At 40.5% G+C, this 22,302-nt stretch overlaps 1 protein-coding gene across 2 annotated transcripts in view; it reads right to left on the reverse strand.

The window, feature by feature from the left end:
- Window positions 1–22,302, reverse strand: part of PLCH1 (phospholipase C eta 1) — an 897,070-nt gene that overhangs the window by 482,349 nt on the left and 392,419 nt on the right. For both annotated transcript variants that reach the window (XM_086944121.1, XM_086944120.1), the window contains one exon: window positions 12,303–12,449. In XM_086944121.1, the coding sequence (XP_086800247.1) occupies window positions 12,303–12,449 (147 nt within the window). The remainder of the gene's footprint in view (window positions 1–12,302; window positions 12,450–22,302) is intronic.

The raw sequence follows: 22,302 nt of genomic DNA on the forward strand, positions 1-22,302 counted from the left end.
AAAGTACAAGTCTCCAGAGTGGGCCTATATCATCATACCACCAGTAGTTGAGGTTAGTAGTAGCAGTCAGGAAAATTTGGAAGAAAATAGTGACAATGATTAAGGTTTAGTTTTCTTTAAGTTGAGGTTTGCTTTTGGCATAAGGCTGAAGAAATTGTGTTAGGTGACACAAGGTCGAAGAAATTGTGTTAGCTGAATACTTTTTATGGACGCAAGGTCGAAGAAAAGCTGTTAGAAGGTTACTAAAAAAAAATTAAAAGAGGAGGGTGTGTAGTTTATTACACATAGTTTATTACACATAGTTTATTACACATACTAACTAATTTAAAATTATTGATATCAAGTTTTAAATTTTTGTGTTTTAAATTTTTGTTTTTGTTTAGTTTGAGCTGAGTAAAATGCCTAATATTGATAATTCTAGGTGTGCCAATTCTTAGAAGATGTTGTAAAATGTCTTCTATTTGTGTGATTTTAATTATTCTAGTTTGGTTAGTTTTAGCAGTCATCTTTCCTTTTGGCATTAATAGAGAAGATTCCAAGATAAATATGACAAGCAAAGCTGAATCTAAACAAGTTGATTGAGATGTTGCAGGCAAAACTAATAGAGTTATTGAGCATAAACCAGATATCCATCAGGACAGATCTGTTGGAGATTTTTCTACTAATTCTTTTTCCAGACTCCTATCGGAGTATGTTAGAGTCATGGATGTTAAGGATTGTTATGTGTGTGTTAAGCTTCCTACTTCAGTTTCTGAAGGGGTCAAGTATAATATGCTTCCCCTTCCTTATGGAATAACATGCAGTGTTATATCAAGCTTGTTCTATCAAACAGATCGACTGGAATACTATTATTCAGATTTTGATGAGATTTTTGCTAACTTAAAAATTGTGCATAGTCTTAACAAAGTTAGGCCTGCTAAGCTGATGAGGGAATTTTTCCTAGTGACAAATGAACCCACCTACGAGTACGCTTACAAGAATAATTTAACTTGCAAAATGAGGGATGAAGAAAGATCTTTCCTTGATCAAGTTGAGGAGAGGAGAGCAATTTATAAAAGGAATGAAATGCTGAAACAAACTAAATCCAAGTTTTGGCAAATCGAGGATGAGAAGCTTAATGGTGAAAATAGATATGCTGCTATTCATATAGATGAACCAGTTGCTGGAAAGCTTTGCATTAGAAGAGATAGCACGCTTTACGACAATTATTTTGTCGGTGCACGCCAGTGTGAGGATAGTGTTTGTAGGGGGGTGGGTATTTAAAGGTGGTAAAGACCCAATTTTCCCAGGAATTTATTTTGTTTGTGGAAACAAAGCATATTTCAGTCTTCCTGACCATTGGTATGGTACATGTTACCTTGGTCTTGTCTTTCCTAAGATTTTTCATGTTGACAGAAATGGAGAAGGATCATTTGAAATTGGCAAACACCTGAATAGATTTAAAAGAGAAAGCTTTTCAGAAATCATGGGAGATATATTTGGTGCAATAATTCCTATGGTAGGAATTACCCTGAATGCGATTAAAATCAGAAAGGTTTCCACAATTGTTGACAGGTTGTCCACTGATACTGCAGGTGGTTTCCAGTTGGTCAATACAGAGCTCATTGCTACCAGAAGCATGGTTATGCAAAACCGGCTTGCGTTAGACATCCTCCTAGCAAAAGAGGGAGGGGTCTGTGGGATTTTGCATGTTCAGCATTGCTGCACATATATCCCGGATAAGAGTCAGAACATAGAATTATTAATCAAGAATATTACAGAAATTCACTCAGAAGTAGAACCCATGGAAAGTGACAGTTTTTCTGAACGTTTGGCAAAACTATTTGGGGCAATCAAAGAGTGGTTTGCAGACATTGGCAGTTCAATCATTGGCAAAGTGCTTTACCCTGTAATAGTTATTGTTATAGTGACACTTTTGTTAAAAATCAGTTGCATGATTTACAAGAGAAAGAAGCATGTGAGGGAGAAAAAGAGGATTTATAAACTCAGAAAAGCTCAAGAGAAGGAGATGGAAATGGATGAATTTTGCAGGGCTCAATATGAGAGTTACAGACAGACTGATGAAACAGGAGTTTAGATTTACTAATACAGAGAGAGATCATTATATGACATTACTAAAAAGTAAAATTTAGTATAAATGTTGGGTTGATTAGGTGATTTTAAAATCACCAGATGAGGGGGTGGATGGAGCGGACTTTCAGAATAAATTCTGAATTAAAGTACGCAGTTATGAAACTTTCATAATTTTAATTTACTAATGAGTGTTGCATGATTTGCACGTTTTTGTACTGACACAACCTAGAGTAATGTGCATCTACATGAACACGCAGGTTTAATCATTTGTGTTCTTGTCATGTTCGTCATTCTGCTCTAAATAATACATTTACTTTGTCTTTCGTTTTGTTGTACATTAACTGCGGCTGTTTTAAATAATAGCATGTGCATTCTTTTTGAATGTGCTTTTGTTTATGTTATGTCGTCTCATGTGTTTGTGTTTTGTTTATCTTTTGTATGCAAAGCTAGGTAACATAGTCTAATGGGTTAATTTTAGTAAAGGGGGTGGATAACAGAAAAAGTATCATTTCTTGAATTAATTATGGTCTTGTGTTTCCTTGCATACTAGACTCATGCTAAAAAAGGCCTTTGGCCTATTTCTAAAATGGATGTCCGGAGCTCTGTCAAAAGTTGGGCCTTGCACAGCAACGTTTGAATGTGGAAATATTTTTCTACAATAATTCTTTGAAAGAGATTCGTAAGCAAGGCCGTGTGGAAGCTAAGGACATTTGATTCAGCTTCCATGGTAAAGGACAGGATATTCAGCGGCGGAAAGGCTTGGACGGAGGAAATAATTTGCTTAATGTTGCAACTCTCGGGAAGCCTGTGACACGCATAAACTATGAACAATGCCGCTCTTGAAGAAACGTGACTTTTGCTATGTGAGAGTCGTATGACTTCATCGGATGATGTCCTGGACCAATCGTGTTTTGTCTTGCTCGAATATTTGTATTCTTTTAGTTAGTTTTAGATAGGAAAAAGGTATAAAAATTGCCCCCTTGCTAAGAGCACTGTTCGTTCGTTTCTGTGCTCCAGAGATGCTATTGGACTTTCTTTTCACGTAAGATCCATTGAGACTTTACTTTTTCTCTTAGGTTTTCCCTTTAGCTAAGTTAGGGAAATAGAGTTTAAAGAATTTTACTAAATGTTTGAGCATATGATCATGCTGGTTTGAATTTGAACTGTCAGTCTAATGTGCCTTTCTAATAAATAATTTTGCTTAATAAAAATGCTAATAAAAGAGTTTATGCTTAAAAATGCATTTTGCTTAATAATAAAGTTAATAAAATAGATTTTGAAATGACAAGCTGGACTTGTTTGTTTCTTTGGGTTACCATTAGTTAATCCATTGCCTATGATTTAGACTTAATTAAATGCAATAATGTGTTTATGATTAATTTGGTCATATGATTCAGTTGGTCTAATTATGTCTCAGGCATTTATGGGCCTAGTGATAAATTTATAAATTATGGTGAGTATTGTGGTGTAGAGTTGTACATATGACACTGAATTTCTCTTGGCCCGCTGGATCACATCAAAGCAAAAACCGGTTGCAAGCAGGCAGATTCTCAGAATCTGCCCCTTTGCGACCTGTATTTTTGCATTTGGGATGCATCATCCCGAATGCAAAAATCGCAATTTAAGTAATCTCTTAATTGCGATTACTCAAATTGCCATTGCATTTAAGGAATCGCAAATTGAGATTCTCTAAATGCAATGCATTAAAGTAAAAAACTAGCGATTTCGCTAATAATGGAGCAAATTACCATGAAGTTGAACTTTACGGTAATTTGCAAAAACTGTGAAAAATGCACTAAGTGCATTTTTCAAAGTTCCATTTTACACACTCACATGCCCTTGGGGCATGTGTGTGCAAGATGTACTCATATGCAGATTTCAGGGGAGCAACAGGGTGTCCTTTTGACACCCTGGCATCTTTGAAATTGCATTCTCAATTTGTGAATCTCTAATTGAGAATCGTAAAATTGAGAATGTCTTCCCATTCATTCCTATGGGCCTCTAGGCCCATAGGAATAAATGGGGAGGTATTCCTTAATTGCTAATCACAATTTGCGAGTCGCAATTAAGGAATGTTTAGAAACCGCTATTTTTTAAGCAATTTCTACATGCATAGCCTTTTGCTATTCCTTATTAGTGAATCCTTATTTTTCGCTAATAAGGAATCGCAAAAGGCATTGTTGATGCAGGTGCCAGAATGTGCCTTAACAATGGGAACATGATGTAAAGCATATGATATTATTGTCTAGTGCAAAACTAATTTGATGTACAACACGAAAATGTAAAAACAACAAAGAAGAGCAGTTATAGTATTAGCTGAATAGTATTCTGTTAAGAGTTTAAGATATGTCTCTTAAGGAGGTAAACATAATTTATACCATGTAGCAAAAGAAAAATAACGAAATATGGTTGGGTTTGCAGGCGAAAAACTGATTTTAAAAAGTGAATGTAACCATATATAACCTCTTTGAGTTTATGGTTCACAAACATGAAAATTAAATAATTTTCTTTGACAGATATAGGTCAGAATATGGTAGTTCCTGAAAAAATAATTCTTGTAATTAGGAGGGCGTGCCAGTTTACCAGCCATTGTGCTGGGTTTATGGCCCCTTTGAATCGATAGATAAATGTCTGGAGGGTATTCTCATAATGGCATTTATTGTTACCAAGTGGGACAAAGTGATAAAGGCAGCATGTGTTGGCACTATTAAGCCAGAAAAAGAATTCATTTACTTTTTTGACAACCTCTACAATACGGAAACACATACTGCACTGTATCAATTCTAGGAAAGATAGCAGTAGTGTAATACACTTTTCAATGTGAGGATTGTGTCAAGTACATCTGAAATTCCCAGAAAGCAACAGTTTATCTCTGTGGGTGGTGCAATATAGGACTTATATATTTCACTACACTCTGATGACACTAAAATATACACTTTGGAAAAGCCTAACGAGTATAAACGATACACATTATTGTACCAGCTCCCCAATGATGTAAACAGCAGCAGATGGATGTTCTTCTGAAATCTCAGTAGAGGAAAATCTATTGAAAGCTTATTTTTTAAACCAGCAATCCAGTGCATCATTAAAGTAGTGAATTTTTTTAAATAAATGAAGAACCTTGCCTAATACTGTGCAATGAAAGGCGGAATGTGCATGTTAATTTTTAGGTCGAGCACATTGTGTAAAGGTTTCGAAAAATATATTGTGGCTTACTAAGTACAAACAGAGGCTTGTGGCCCCAGTGGCGTAGCTAGACCTACTAGAAAGTGAGCTAATGCAAACCTCTAACTCAGAGGTTGTTGAGAAAATTCTTTCTTTATTGGGCAGTATAATTTACCAATCTTATTTTTGCTTGCATCCAGTGGATGTGGTCTTACACATCATAACATTAATTAATCATAAATGAATATTTAACTCTGCCCAATGCATTTTTGGCGGGTGGCCCTTCTTCAGGGGCTCGGTGACTGTAATAAGAAAATGTCAGGTTCCGAACATGTCCGTAATATCATTAATTGCATTATTAAGTGATAAACCAATATATCCTACTGTACATGGTTTATCCAACAAGGCTGTTACATTGTTAATGGTATCATGAAGTTCATAATACTGATCCACTGTATGCCAATAAATCATACTTTGCGTGATAAAATTGTGGGTATTATGCGAGGACTGGTGAGTAATCCTTGGGTGTTACTAATCATAAAAACCTTCAAATAACATGGTGCCTCGTGTGTTTTAGATGAACAAAGACCATAATAGCCCTCTGGCATGTACAGGTGCTCACGGTGTGGGAATCATATCTCCATGTGAAAAAACGTAACATGCCGATGTGAGGTGATTGTGACCCAGGTTATCGGTGAAATGGCAATGTAGCAAGCACTTACGTAAGAGGTTAGGTTGTACTTGCAAAGACACATGCTGTCAATGGCCGTAAACGTTCTGTCAATGACACAAAAGAAAATTAACGCCTTACCGCAGCAGTATTTCCGCCGCAGTGCAGGCATTCGAAAGGGTGGGCGGGGCTGCGTCGGCCGTTGGCCGACGGCAGCACTAGGGGTGTAGTGCTCCCGTCGGCCGTTGGCTGACTGCAGCACGGAACGGGTTAAATATCTTGCGTAAAAAAGACTCAAGGCTCGAATACTCGTGCGAATCGATTCGCTTTCCTCTGAGAGAGTAGATAACTCGTATGTGGTTATCAGAGTTCTAAAACTGGGTTGAAGAAATGTAACCTCGCGAATTTAACCCGGAGGCGTTTTCGGCACCCCGGAAGTGAATCGTATGCTGTGTGATGGTATTGGAAAACAGACTGAGTTTTCCGCGTGGTAATGAAGAAAAACACCTACCATATTCCCAATTACTTCGGCTGAAAAGAATATCGTCGGATGATGACCTATATAAAACAAGTATTGAAAAATGCATGAAAAAATTCAAAGACCGGGGTTACCCGAAGCAAATTGTACAATCAGCTATCCAGAAAGCAGGAATAAAATCATGTGCTGAATTGTTGAACAGCACACGTTCGAACACGGACGAGAACCGAAGAGTATTCATTTCCAAATTTTCGACCAGAAGTTATCAAATCGAAAGAATCATCTTAAAGTTCTGGCCCATGCTAAGTACTGGACCTGATTTTAAAGGCATATTCAACATTCAATCCAGATTTGCCTACACCAGATCAAGAAACATCAAACAAATACTCAATAAACAACCGCAAAGTAAAGAAACAGAATACAAAGGAACGGTCCCTTGCTTAAACTGTGGCAATTGTAATTCCATAATTAAACATACCAACATCAGACATCCCGCTCGAGGAACACAAATCAAACTCAGAGTCACAGCCAATTGCAACAGCCAAAATGTTATTTATATGCTGAAATGACCATGTGGTCCCGCCTACGTGGGTGAAACTTAACGGAAAATTTGCATCCGGCTCAATGAAGACAAAAGCAACATCCGGACAAGGAATCCTAAATTCCAGATTGGAAGTCATTTCAACGCTGCACAGCGCAACATAAGTCAACTCCGGTTCTTAGTCCTTGAACAAGTCCCACTTATGCAGGGGTGCAACAATACGCAATTCTTATTGCAAAGAGAAATATACTGAATCAACCTCATGGACTCGGTTAACCCGAAAGGACTAAATGAATGTTGTGATTAAAATTGTTTTTTGTAAATCATGTTTCCGAGAATTCATCATAGTGTGGGTCACATGCACCTTTGTGTTTAGATTGCTTTTCTTTATTATCATGTATGCAACATTTACTATTATGACAGAATTGCCTTCTACTACATGGTTACATGCCATTTTACAACCATCCATTACACATTTTCCGCCCTTGATTTTTAGTTAGGGGAGTCCACATTCCGATTTAGCAGACCCGCAGGTTTTCATACACCGGATGTTATGTCAGTTACACCACTGTTCTTCACTCTGGTTTTAATGTCACGTCATTTCACACTTTTTATGAAATTGTACACCACGTTTCTACCAACACATTCTTTATCAATCTGGTCAAATTAAGAGCACCAGAATATATTTGCGAAGTTTCACGTTTTTCGTCTATCTTCATTACCACACAGAAAACTATGTTTTCCAATACCATCACAGAGCATACGATTCACTTCCGGGTGCCGAAAACACCTCTGGGTTAAATTTGCGCGGTTACATTTCTCCAACCCAGTTTTAGAACTCGGATAACCACATACGAGTTATCGACTCTCTCAGAGGTAAGCAAATCACTTTGCAAGAGTATTTGAGCCGTGAGACTTTTTTACGCAAGATAATTAATTATCTTTTGTGTCATTGACAGAACGTTTACGGCCATTGACAGCATGTTTACTGTCTTTGCAAGTACAACCTAACCTCTTACGTAAGTGCTTGTTACGTTGCAATTTCATCGATAACCCGGGTAACTATCACCTCTCATCGGCATGTTACGTTTTTTCACATGGAGATATGATTCCCACACTGTGAGCACATGTACATGCCAGAGGGCTATCATGGTCGTCTTTTGTCCACAACACACGAGGCACCATGTTATTTGAAGGTTTTTATGATTAGTAACACCCAAGTATTACTCACGAGTCCTCGCATAATACCCACAATTTTATCACGCACAGTATGATGTATTAACCTACTGTGGATCAGTATTACGATCTTCATACCATTAATAATGTGACAGTCTTGTTGGATAAACCATGTACAGTAGGATATATTGATTTATCACACAATAATGCCATTAATGATATTACAGTCCTGCTCTGAACCTGACATCTTCTTAATGTTACAGTCATGGAGCCCCTGACGAAGGGCCACCCGCCCGAAATGCATTGGGCCGAGTTAAATGTTCATTTATGATTAATTAATGTCATGACGTAATTACATAAGACCACATCCACTGGATACAAGCAACAAGAATATTGGTAAATTGTACTACCCAATAAAGAAAGAATTCCCTCAACAAATTGATTACTGAGTATTTACAAAAACTACATTGTCATTGAGTGCATGAAGGCATGCACCTCTGGAATAGAGGTTTGCATTAACTCACTTTCTAGAATTCATCCTCATACTCAGGAGGATTACCCCGATTGCACCACCCACGGAATTAACACTGACAGCCACATGTGTATATAAACACGGAGTGCGGTTAACTGAATACAACCTGTAGCTAGACCTACTGCCACCCTGGGCGGCCCCTAAGTTTGTGCACAGTGCAGGTAAGAGTGGGGGTGTCCAACAGGGGGAGGTGTCAGATGACTTGTTTATGGGGGGGTGGCAGTCAACGGATGACACGTTCTCAGGGCAGGGGGATGGTGGTAGTTGACAGACAAAACTGGCACACCTCCGCTGCTCCCAAAAAGAGGGCCTCCTGGGGCAGACTGACTCCTCTCCTTCAGCTGTGCCACTATGTAGCCACTAATTGATTACCGTTGGTTGACTTTCCTGTAACTTTCATATGGTTGATTCTTATTTGATGGGTTTGTTGTTAGTCTTGCGTTTTTCCCTCTCATGTAGAATAGCCTCCTCACTATCTCTTTGATTGGCTTGCTTCCATGCGGTCTCTGCTCATTTGTAGTGGAACTACTTTGCTTATTTTTGGATAGGTACTCCTCGAGAGTTCATGTGTTTTCCAGAAGGTTCCCTTGTGTGTGTGTTTTTCTCCCCTCTCTCTTTCTGCCCATTTGCTTCTCTCCACTACCTGCACTCTTCTTTCTCTCACTTGCCCGTGTGCTTCTGCCCTTCATAGTACCAACACACTCGCTTTTGCCCGTTGTCTCTATTATTTGTTGCTTCTCCTTCAACCCGCCTGCCATGTTGCTTCTTCCAGCACCCACCTGCTGCGTTACTTCTCCCAACGTCTGCTGTGTTGCAGCACACCATGCCCCCTTTCAACCCGCTCTCACATCCCACTCCTCCATTAATGTTTTTAAGCACTTTTTGCACTACATTTTAAACCAGCACTTTAGTGCTATTTTTTTTTATCTATTTCAAATCCTTTTGTAGACACCTGCATGCTGGACACATGCATGCAACTACAAAATGATGCAGTGGTTGCTTCATCATATTTTTTTTGCCATGCTGCACAGCAGCCGCAATGCTGTCCAGCACTGCTAAAAAACATTAGCAAAGTCAGTAGGTCTTATTGTGAGACCTATTGGCTTTCGCAACGCTGATTCTCCTTTAGCATGCACTATTGGTATCACAAAACCATTTTCTAATAAGGAGAAATACAATCCTACACCCTACCATTGATCAACACAAATCAGTATTGATTGTCTATCAATAGATGTCAATAGACAATGCATGTAAAAATGTACAGCTACCGCACCTAAAGCATTCTAGTGCCATTGTTACAAGGTTAAACTTCAGTAAATATATTTTTTAATTAAAAAAAAAAGGTTCAGTCGCAGTAAATATATTTATTCATTTAAAAAGGTTATTGTCAGACATAATTCCTATGGCAAACGTGTCTTCACTTTAGTTAAATCAATGTTTTATGTGACAATGTAATAACATTGGCTATTTAGTAAATCTTCTTCTACAGGACGAAATGCATATTTTATCAGTAAAATATAATACATTCCCAGGTCTATTTCAGCAATTCTTATTTTAAGTACAGAGAAAAAGGTTTTAGAGCTGATCACATTCTGGAGGAGTTTACCCGTATTGCATTACGAAAGACTGTGCACTTTGGGGGGTTTTATTTGAAAACCATGAATGAGATGATTTCACACTGAATCATTTATGGACTGAAGATGCAGGTCATTTATTGAAATGATGTATTGAAGTTTAATCACCAGGGGAAAGCCTCTGCTTCAGCCTGACAACTAGCATACACAATCTGAAAGTGAACACTGTTAAATGTAAATAATGATAAAAGCAAGCAGCACGCAGTGCAGATAAGAGATCCAGTATCAGACGTCAATAAGTTGTCTTATCCCCCATTTTGTGTTTTAATACTTTAGTTTCAGAACCCCTTTCTTACTTTGATGCAGCCTGAAATGCACAGCAATCATTAACAACTAAGTATGGGTAACAATGTCCCCACTATGCACACATTCACTCATACCAAATGCAGCATTTTCACTGATGATGGGCAAATCTAATTCTAATTCATACTCAATGGGTGGAGAGTTGCACTGCCCGTAGTTTATATTTGAAAAGTTCAAACGAAAGACTTTTAATGTTTTAAACAAAATTAGTCAAATGCGAGGTAGCTGCTTGGGAGGCGTCTCTTGTCAGGACGTCAATAATGAATCAATAAAGCAGTGTTCCCAACGGTTGTTGGAAACATCCCCTACGCGACAGAGTGAGAAAGACCCGCGCTAGAGTGTTGAAGAGACGCCAATGCGTCCACCAACTTGTTCAACTCACTGATAAGAATAACACTTTCATGTCCCAGATGAAGGGCTTTTCAGCCCGAAATGCATTGGACTGAATGAAAGTTTATTTCATAAATGAATATAAAGAAATATTCAAATGTACTATTTGGAAAAGAATTTTGAAATGATGAACTGATAAAAAACTTTATTCTTGAAAAACTGGCAAGATTTATGATTTCAAATTTATTTGGAGGAGTACCATAACCACATTTGAGCGAAGCGCCAGGGGATGTTTCCAACAACCGTTGGGAACACTGCTTTATCAAATCTAATTCATATGTCACATTTAATGAATGCTTCACATCAATAAAGATTTTTCATTTTTCATAGAGAATGATTCAGCTGTCTTAAGGAGTGGCAAGTGAATATGGAATATTAAAATAAAAAAATATGGGAATTACTTACTATAATATTATCAAAAACAATATACAGTTATTTGATGCTAAATTCTGCCAAACCTGGAGTGCTGTGTTCCTCTCCCAACTCTTCCCTGGCTCATTCCTCCAGGTCTCATTAGCTATGCATCTTGGTGTCTACTTGGATCCATAAATGACGATGGAGGCGTTTACCGCCAGAATAGCCAAAGTAGCATGATTCCAATTACTTAACATACGTAAAATCTACACACTGACTCCTCTCCACTTTGTAAATTCACTTAACCCACTCATTTCAGAAGACTGCAATAGCCTACTGGTTGGCATCCCTCTCTACTCTTACACTCCCTTGGATAAGATTTTGAACTTTCCTTCCTGAACAATATTCAATCTCCTCAGGTATACGTATACCCAACCTCTACCTACCACCACCAAGTAAGTAGGATGGTTAAAGGCAAAAATGTGCTATTAGATAATTTGCTAATATTAGCATACAATCTACCACCCAGGCTATTTTCGAGATTCACTATCAGCCAATTCACCAGCTCATATCCTTGTAGTCCAATAATCAAACCTTTTGTCTACATGTAAGTCACAGTATGCCAATAGTTTTCATGCCTTTCACCTGCTCGGCACACTCCATCAGAGTGATGAAAGAATACCTATTGCAATAAGAAATACAAACTGAATTTCCAGCATTCTACTGTATATAGCATATCATATATAACCTACATTTGTCCTTAGTTAGAAATAGCTCTGTGTCTTCATTCTACCTTTTGCCGTTACAAATCATATCCATATAATGTCGTGTTTTATCATGACCGATGTGTTCGGTTCAATATATTTGTAAAAATCAAATCTTTCTCGATATACACACCCATTAAGATGCTGTGTGCAATTAACATTAAAGGATTAGGCTGCTGCTGATTCATTCAAAAACGGTAATGCCAAGATGAATAAGCTTACTTTTGGCCTTCTCACTTTTCCTGGACGGCCGCCATCTGATGCAGGTCCGATGCTCATCCAGGTAAAATAGACGAACCAGTCCTTTTGTTCCGCTCTTGAGTTTGATCATCTGAGTCCCAGACTGCATTACACTCATACATCTTTCAACTGCAAAGAAGAACAACATGTCATTAACTTAAGAAAACATTCAACTAAGAGTAATTTGTCACCAAAAGAGAAACTAAGACGGTGCTATGAATTTCAATTTTATGAAACAGTAGAAGTGAAAAAGCCACTAAAAGTATTCACACTTCATTTAAAGAGTCTTAATGGCAGATGTGTGGTATTGCAAAAGCTGAGACTGGAATTCGGGAGTTATGATTTCAAGCCCTGGTTTCTGAACCCAAAAGCATGCAATTCTGAATACTTGAATTTGGTTGCCTTGTCCCAGAAGCCTACCTTTACAACTATGTAGTGACAACGAGTTACCACATGCAAGCACTACAAAACATTTACCTCTACAATGCAGTAAGCTACTATGAGGTAAGTCACAGCACATTACATTTACAATGCAGGAAATGATAGTGGTAAGGGGTAGCATGGGGCATTTGGGGTTCAGTGACGGGTAGTGGGATGGAGTAGTAAGAGTTTTTAGGGTTCAGGATGGGTTGTGGTAAGGGGTTTTAAGGAGTTATGGATGTTTATGGCAGTTTAATTTAGAATATAAAAAAACCTATATTATATATATTATACATATTATATAAATATATATATATTTCTCAACAGCTCAGGCGCATGCACGTATAAACACACAAAGTCACTCCAGGGTAAAAGTTTAAAACATCTTTATCAGCTGATGCGTTTCAGCATTGAGCTTTCTTCAGTGCCTAAAGGTATCAGCGTCTTGTGCACAGCGTCGTTTTTAAATAGATTTTGCTGATTGACGCTCTTGTGATGTGGTCATTGAAACAGGACTTACAATGTACGTTCTATGTAATCGCCATACTTAAAAGGTAATGTTCCTTTTTTTTTAAAGGTATTCCTCATTACCATACCAGATTGAAGAAAGAAATCTTCGTATTTCTTCCTTGTGGCGTGTTTTTGTAAATATTTAAGCAAAGGAGGGACTGGATTAGGACAATATTTTACGGGGTCCAGTGTACTGGTCCAGAAACTAGTAGCACAAAAAGGGTACAAAGTTACCCGGGAAGAGTGACGGAACAGAGGAATGTGTGTGCTAGTAAGAGGGGGAATCCCCTAGTTGGAACTAAAACCCTCACACACCCAGCAAGCTAGGTGTCATGCTTCATCATATGGGTTCTGCTCCTCATCAGACTGGCGCTGCAATGTCTGACGGGCTCCCGAAACCGGGGCTCTTTATCGGAGATCTTTTGTTCCGGCCATATGGTGCATGCGTGTGAGAGGGCAGGGGGAGTGTGGTCGTGACGTGAAAGTGAAGCTAAAAAAGGTGAGTCAGTCCACAACCTAATTTATTCTCGTGGTAGACTCCCTTGGTTAAAAGAGGTGAGAGGGGAGGTAAAATGCCCCGGAACTATCCGAGCAATATTAACTACTACCCTCATGTATGGTCAACATGTTTCATGCCTGATGGCAATTCTTCAGGACCTCAATAGATAGTACAACACAGTGAAAAATTATAATGGTGAAGGATAAAACTTGCAATGAGGTATACAACCTTCTATGGTCGGTAATACCGGGGTGCAGGCCGATAGGTCCTGCTGCAGTATTGTCCCCCCAGAAGATTCCCTGAGGTACCTCGCAGTCTGCTCCCGTGGGACCGGCTGAGAAGGTATGGTACCTTTGGCGGCATCCGGTCCTAACCGATGCACCTACCCCACGAGCGGCTTCGGACGCCGCTCGTGGGGTAGGTGCATCGGTTAGGACCGGATGCCGCCAAAGGTACCATACCTTCTCAGCCGGTCCCACGGGAGCAGACTGCGAGGTACCTCAGGGAATCTTCTGGGGGGACAATACTGCAGCAGGACCTATCGGCCTGCACCCCGGTATTACCGACCATAGAAGGTTGTATACCTCATTGCAAGTTTTATCCTTCACCATTATAATTTTTCACTGTGTGGTACTATCTATTGAGGTCCTGAAGAATTGCCATCAGGCATGAAACATGTTGACCATAGTTGAGGGTAGTAGTTAATATTGCTCGGATAGTTCCGGGGCATTTTACCTCCCCTCACACCTCTTTTAACCAAGGGAGTCTACCACGAGAATAAATTAGGTTGTGGACTGACTCACCTTTTTTAGCTTCACTTTCACGTCACGACCACACTCCCCCTGCCCTCTCACACGCATGCACCATATGGCCGGAACAAAAGATCTCCGATAAAGAGCCCCGGTTTCGGGAGCCCGTCAGACATTGCACCGCCAGTCTGATGAGGAGCAGAACCCATATGATGAAGCATGACAGCTAGCTTGCTGGGTGTGTTAGGGTTTTAGTTCCAATTAGGGGATTCCCCCTCTTACTAGCACACACACTCCTCTGTTCCGTCACTCTTCCCGGGGAACTTTGTACCCTTTTTGCGCTATAAGTGTTTTTTTTAAATACTCAGTCCGTTAGAATGTCTTTAGCCACCAAAGCGCTGTACACAGTTTGCCCCTCACCAAATCTCTTCCCAATTAGGATGCAAGCACAGGTAGCGGTATATGATGGCAACCTGAATATATATATCCTCCGCCAAGATGCAAAAAACACGTGCACTCTCACAGATAGCAGAATAACGATTTATTCCATTTGTTGCAGTGCCATTATCCCCCTTCACCAACGCGTTTCACCCTGCATGTATTGATTCCCTTTGCTGGTGTGAACCTTTCTAAAAATTGTTAAACTGGTAGTGTGTATAAAAGAAACCATGCACTTCCAATATATTGAACCCAGAAAAATCCTTAGTGTCTAATAGCCAAAGCAAGCATCCATTGAACCTTCATTGTTCATATGTATGCAAACTTTCATGTGCTAAGAACGGTGTAGTAAAGTCCAAAACACAACCACAACACGAGACAGGAAACAATGTGTATCTTTATAACAAGGCAAAAACAAGTACAGTCTGAAACAGAAAATGGATATAAAAGAGTGTAGGACTTGTTCCTTAGGATTATACACTAAGGGTTGTGTATCTCACGTGCACTATGGTTCAATTTTAATTACCCAAATGTATCTAAACTGTTTCTGTACTCCATATATTCATGTCGGACCAAAAATGGTCACTGTTTGGACGGAAACGCCCTCTCCATGATTAAGACGGGCACCCTAGCCCTGAGTGCCCAACTGTACTGCTGTCTGGATCCCAAATGGTGATTTATTTATTTCATAAGCGATCACAGATAATGCATGTCCAACATAACATAGGCCTGTCTCACGGATTGCAGTCTTTTGTGGACTAGGAAGAGAGCCCAAAGTGCAACCCTCATGGTGGTGGAAGGCTACTACCTTCACCAGTAGTAAAGCAGCTTGAGTGCAGCGGTGGCAGGATACTGTGTAGTGATCAGTAGTGGTGAACAGGATCTTTTTACCCTGTGTCAATGACTGAGGTCTATAGACTCAGTGACCTTTTTAAACGTTCTGCTGCTTTGTGCTCAACTCACATTTTGGCCTACATCAGGTAAGTTGTGGAGGGCTGCGTAGCTCAGAATTAGTGACTCAGTGTTAGTTGTATATGTGTGCCTGGGAACAGTACAGGACAAGGATGGAGAAGTATAGTGTAGTGCATGTGTGGTTTGTTCTGGGTGTATGTATGCCAAGAGAAATACATTACTTGAGAGAAATAGTGCTGTGCAGTGCATGTGTGGATAAAGCAAGTGCAGAGAGTATGTGTGCTTGTGTGGAGTACAGTGTGACAGGTGAAGTTTGTACAGCGTGCACATATTGAGTGTGCAGGCTGGCAGTGTGTATGTTTTGAAAGAGCACACCCTGATTAAATACAGAAAAGCTTCAGTGCTTAACAGTGCGCGCAGACTGTGTGTTCTGAATGCATGGGTAAATGTAAGGGTACAATGCACAGAGAACAGTGTTGGACTGAAAGCACAATGAGCAAGTGTGCCGGCAATGATACGTTGTATGGAGGACCTAGGTTTCATTTTGAGAAGCCCAGGACTGTTTGTAAAGACATGAAGAGGAGCAGAATCCCCCCCCCACCCACAGATGTGTATTGCTGCATTCGTGCAAGGTGGGTGGGGACAAACTGGAAGGAAAAGGAAGAGACTCTTTTTACATTTCAAAAGATAGCTCTTTGTTTCACTGATAGATCACATTTAAGGCGCCTGGACACATTTCAGGAAGGGAAATGGGGCTGATAAGGGAATCAAGGAGTAGGACTGGAAGTCTGGGAATAAACTTTTGATACATGTATCACTGTGGCTGACTTCCAAGTGTGAACTCTGGTCACTCCAGTGAATTGTGTTATAGCTACAGAGTCATGCCTGCTGTGACAGACATCTTTCATGATGGAAGATGAAAAGAAGTGTCCACTTGAAAAGGAGAAGTGTCCACTTCAAAAGAAGCAGAACCCACAACATAAATGTTCAATAACCCAGACTTTAAATCATATTTGCTGTCAGGAAAAGGACTATAAGGTGAGTCCCCAAACATTTGTCATCTGCCAAGCAGCCAGATGGAGAAGTGTGGCTCACTGGTTAGAGCAGGCAGACCCTGAAGCAGAGGTCAGACCCGGGACCAGGGTTCAATTCCCGACGCGGCAGGGTCTTGAGCTCAAATGTCCATGGACTCGATAATTCTCGCTTCAGTGCCTGACCTAATCATGGGTTCACACTCTGCAACTCTGGGCATTAAGCTTTCTTAATCTCCACAACGGCCCCCCTGCGGCGGGATGCCTGGCTTTCACCTTGGGGATGCCCTGTAGGGGCTATCTCACAGGGAAAAGCCAGGACGGGTTCCCAAGGCCAGCGCGGAGATACCCCTTCGGGGGTCGATTCAGGCGCTATATAAGAAACATAATAATAATAATAATAATAAGATGGGCTGTGTGAGAAGGGGAAGCTCTGCAAGACTTGTGGCTGTAACTAGGACTGGGGACCATGGCCTGCTCATCTTCCTGCTGAATGAGAGGACATGACCAAGGTAAACCAAGACCACCTGCCCTGGAGCATCAGCACCTAATTGCTTGCCAAGACCTGTGTACCCTGTGAGGAAGAGGAGAGCGTTGGAGGTAAATCCTGCTCTTAAGTTGGCGAAACAAGGAGAAATGCATTATTTCTCTTCGTTTTTGCTTTTTCCATGTGTGCAGCCTTGTGCAGCACACATGGAAAATGCAAAATGCCATTGTTTGTTTATGTGCAGGAAGGTGTCCCCTCCTGTACATAAACAAACTTTAAAAAACAAATGCCATTTTGTCACTTTCATGTGTGCTGCATGAAGCAGCACACATTAAAGTGACAGAATGGCATTTTAGGATTGTTTATGTGCAGGAAGGGACACCTTCCTACATATAAACACTCCTCCCCTGCACGCAGACACCCTTGCACCATGGTGCAAGGGTGCCTGAATTAGTGCTAAGTTGTTAAACTTAGCACCATCGCAGGTTAAAAAGCAAGGCTGCACTGGATTCTTGTAAATATAGTGCAGCCTTGCATTTCAGAAGTGGCGGAGAGAAGCATTAAGCAAGGAAGGCTATCGCCTCTCTCTGCCACTTCACTGTACATATGGCCCTTAACCCCACCCATGCTCATGACGAGCTCATCATGAGCCACGGTGCTCTGGTGCTCATGACAGGCCCGTGGAACGCTCTGGTGCGGGGAGAATTTCCCAGCTGTGCTGAACGTTCCACGGAGCCAATGCACCTGTGACGAGCTGAGCTCGTCATGAGCACAGAAGAGCACTGTAGCTCATGACGAGCTCAGCTCGTCATGAGCATGCGTGCGCTGTGCGCGCCCCCTTCCCCCCCAGCACAGCGGTGGAATAAACCCCACAGCGAAGGCGTTAATTTCAAGATTATACTGGTTATTCCGGTTTCATTCAATTAATTGCAAATTATTTGAAAGAAAGATATTGAAAGTTCATACACAACGTTATCCAACTGTGGCAAAAAATACATCTACATAACCTTATTGAGCACAAACAGACGACATGGTAAATTGTGCTAACACCACCACTGTGTGTAGGAAGTGTTTTGTTAGATAAAACCAAACACAATATCACTAAAGACCACTGAGCAGATTCCCGAAAAAGCGGGCTTCTCCCAGAAAAATCAACTGTCCAGCCCCGGTTTATAGAGTACAGTCATCAAGCTATCAGACAATGGACATTTAACCCTACTATGTTGCTGTAAAGACCAGAATTGGACTCAGTGGTCCTTCATGATATTGCAATTTGTTTTATCTAACTAGAACCTTCCTGCACGTAGTGGTTTTGGGATAGCACAATTTATGCAGATTTAGGTTTTGCCACTCATGGATAATGTGAACAAACTTCCAGTTTCTTTGTTTCCCATGATTTGCAATTAATTGAATGAAACAGGAATAACCAGTGTGATCATAAAATTAAGTGTCTTGCTCTATATAAAAAGTCACTTCAGCAAGTGGTTCAGGCGAGGTCATTTCTTATTTTTATTGTACTTTATAAGAGGTACAACTTCGCTTGCATGTAAGGACCCAACCCTCTTATTACATGGAGGAATAAGCATGCCATTTATGTTTACCATAGTGTTCCTAGTTTTAGATTTAAATACATCGGGGAAATTTAGTGACCAAGATGGTTCTTAATCTGGCAAAACAGGCAGGACATCCATCGTAATAAACACACTTCTCACGCTACAGTACCAAAAAAAGAAAGCAATTAGCTCCATATTTTGCTCATCTCCTGCAGATTCTTCAATAACAAAGCGTGTGAATTCCAAAGCTCTTGTTCCGATACAAAGTTGCAATTCTACTTTTTTTTGTTAGAGCTCTGTAGTGCAGTTACAGTCGAGAACTGCAGAATCAACTGAAACTATTCCCATGAAAAATATTTGTTTCTATCAACAAATGAGGAAGCTATGAATTTACAGAAAGTTATATCACATTTCCGCTTTCTAATCCATAACCTAACATTTCCATGAAAATATCACGAGAGATAACTATTCACTCTCAGAGAAGATGCATCAAAATCCAGGAGGAGAGCAATCTTTTTGACATTACGAAAATCTGTGGAACACTCACACGCGGGGATAATTCACTTGCTGTGCTGAGCGTTCCACGGGAACGGGTGCACCTGTGACCAGCTCAGCTCGTCATGAGCACTGGAGCTCCGTGCCTCATGACGAGCTGAGCTCGTCATGAGCATGCGGGCGCTGTGCGCGCACCCCGGCACCCCAGCACAGCGGGGGAATTACCCCCCGCAGCGAAGGGGTTAAAGGAAAGAATATGTTCTCTGGCTAGTAGCAAAACCTCAAATGGAATTTTATCTGACCTCCTTCTCCATGATTTTAGCAAATGTGCGAGGCAGGAATGGGGGATGAGTGCCTCTCCTAGTCCCTTGAAATAAGCCCTACTTATATCCAAACCTAAGCCGGACAGAGACATGACATACATATCTTCATACAGTCCGTTAATGATAACTATTACAGACTATAGAAGGTGTTATCAGAGGGCCTGCTGTTATTGATCCCTCAGTTGGTACACCCTGACCAAAACAGCTATGTGTCGATCAGGAGCACATCGTTAAACATCCACAGGTTCTTCAGGATCATAGAGGCTAGCCCAGAGCTTGGTCCGGGAAGCTTGCATGAACCTCGATCTTGAAAAGCGGCTTGATTCCCTGGACTGGACTTTCCTCTTCACACTACTCAAAAGGTATGAGTTGGGAAATCTCTTAATACATATGATCCAGCTTCTTTACACTGCACCAATGGCGTGCATTCAGACAGGAAGATAGCCATTCTTAATGGCATCTTCTCTTTGCTCTGGTGTTGAAGACAGGGACTATTGCCTTGCGTTCGTGGGGGGATTCATTAAGGCATTCCACTAGGCAACCAAACCTATTTTGTTTCCCTCTATGCTGGCGATACGTTACTTTATGTCAGAGATAAAATGCCTCTACAAATAAAAACTTCACAAGGGCTTTAACAACAACTCATAGAAATTATTAGGGTTTCCTCTTCGGCTGGAAGCTATGGAGGTTTGACTAGACATTGGTGGGGAACACCATGTTGGCAAACCCAAACAGTTAGGTACCAGGGGGTTTGGATTTATAATGATGCAATGGTCTTCTTAGAGGGTACCATCATATCTGTGGCGACAATCCAAAACCAAGTTGTATTCTGTAGAATTCTCCTGTCGGCAGTGATGGGCAGAATACCTCTTTTCAAAATAATTGTGCTCCTGAGAGTATTATATAACTTTGTCAATTTTCAAATTCCTTTAACAGCGAAGTTTTTTCCCTCGCTGGATGTCTGGCTGGAAGATCTCATATGGAGGAATGGATGTTGTAGAGTTGCCCTGGCAATGTTTAGGCTGCCCGAGCACAGGGGAGGTCTTGGTGTTCCCAACTTTGAGCATTACTACCTGGCGTCACAGTAACAATGGGTGAGTCGCTGGCTGGCTGAAATTCATTTGGACACTGCCTCTGTCCACCTCTCCTCTTCCCCCCAGTTACCTAGCAGCATGCTCAAATAACAGTGTTCACCACCTTGCACAGATGGGAGGCCTTAGCCCTGTGATCTTACCAGTGTATTAAGACAAATAAGATGATAGCCCTGATCCTCAACCTATCCCTTCTGCTAGTTAAGTACACAATCACATGCCAATGGAAAGCTGCCCTCTCCCCTCCTTAGTAATAGTGTGGAATCAATCACTGTTGGGCCTAGCTAAGGCAGAAAGCCCTATTCTGAGAGCAGAGGAAGACCGAGGAATCTGCAAGTACTCCATTTCTTTCAAATAGGCTGATTTGCTACTTTGCTTTCAAGTGGAGGCCAAAGAGGACTCGCGACCTTCCTAGGAGCAGTCCCAATACTTTTGCATGACATTCATCACACTAATGACCGACACTACATGAAATGTCACTTTACTGGCTCTATCAAACCCTACCACTACTCTACCCTTCAATAACCCTTTTGCCTTGACAACCAAGACACTTCCATTTAGTGCCGGCTGGTCGAATCTCCAGGCATCACACACAATGTTCTTTGTACGTCTATTGACTAGCGCCTGCCCCCAGATTGCGATAATTCAAGACACGTACTCTTACCTGCACTACTATGTACAATTATTCACTGCTGATCTGCATCTTGTTCTATTTAATGCTGCTGATTTAACTTAAACGTTCTGTGCCTCAAATGATTCCATCTAATTAAGGCATGTAGTTAAGGCCTTAAACACTATAATGTATTCTGATGGCATATTATTTGCTATGTTGTTTTGAAGTCTTACTCATAAGGGAAACCAATACATAAATAAGTACATTTCTCTTGAGACTAATCACAATAAACAACAATAGCCACCTAATTAACTCCTAAACTTGAGTTCCGGAGTGGCGTGCTACTCCCTGTAAAGCGCTTCAACGCCTCGTCAAGGGTAGTAAGTGCTATATAAATACAATTACACTTTTTTTGTATGACAATTTCAAATAGCTAGAACAGCTAAGCTAGAATAACGCTTCAAGAGGATTGCACAACAAAATGGATACAAAAATTAACTTTTGCAGAACCCGTAAACTGTCTCCTACTAGTTGTATAGATACAAATGAATAGAAATTAATATGAATTGAAAACCACACAGACTAATATTCACAGAGATTAATTTACAAAGAGAGATTATGTTTGGGGACTCGTTTTCAGTCACTTCAATTAAATGTCAGAGATTAATTTTGAGAGGTTCCACTGTAATCATTTCAAGAGGATTTCTCTTTTATTGTTCGATCTGTAAAACCACACTTTGCATTTTGAAATGGTATCCATTTTCTTTTTTGTACGAGCAATAAAAAATACTATTCATTTAATTTTACGAAACTCACACAGGTGTTAAAATGTATCTTATATGGGTTTTACTGCCTTAAATG

This window comes from Lissotriton vulgaris, chromosome 11 (genome assembly GCF_964263255.1).
Source record: "Lissotriton vulgaris chromosome 11, aLisVul1.2, whole genome shotgun sequence".
NCBI classification, from domain to species: Eukaryota; Metazoa; Chordata; class Amphibia; order Caudata; family Salamandridae; genus Lissotriton; species Lissotriton vulgaris.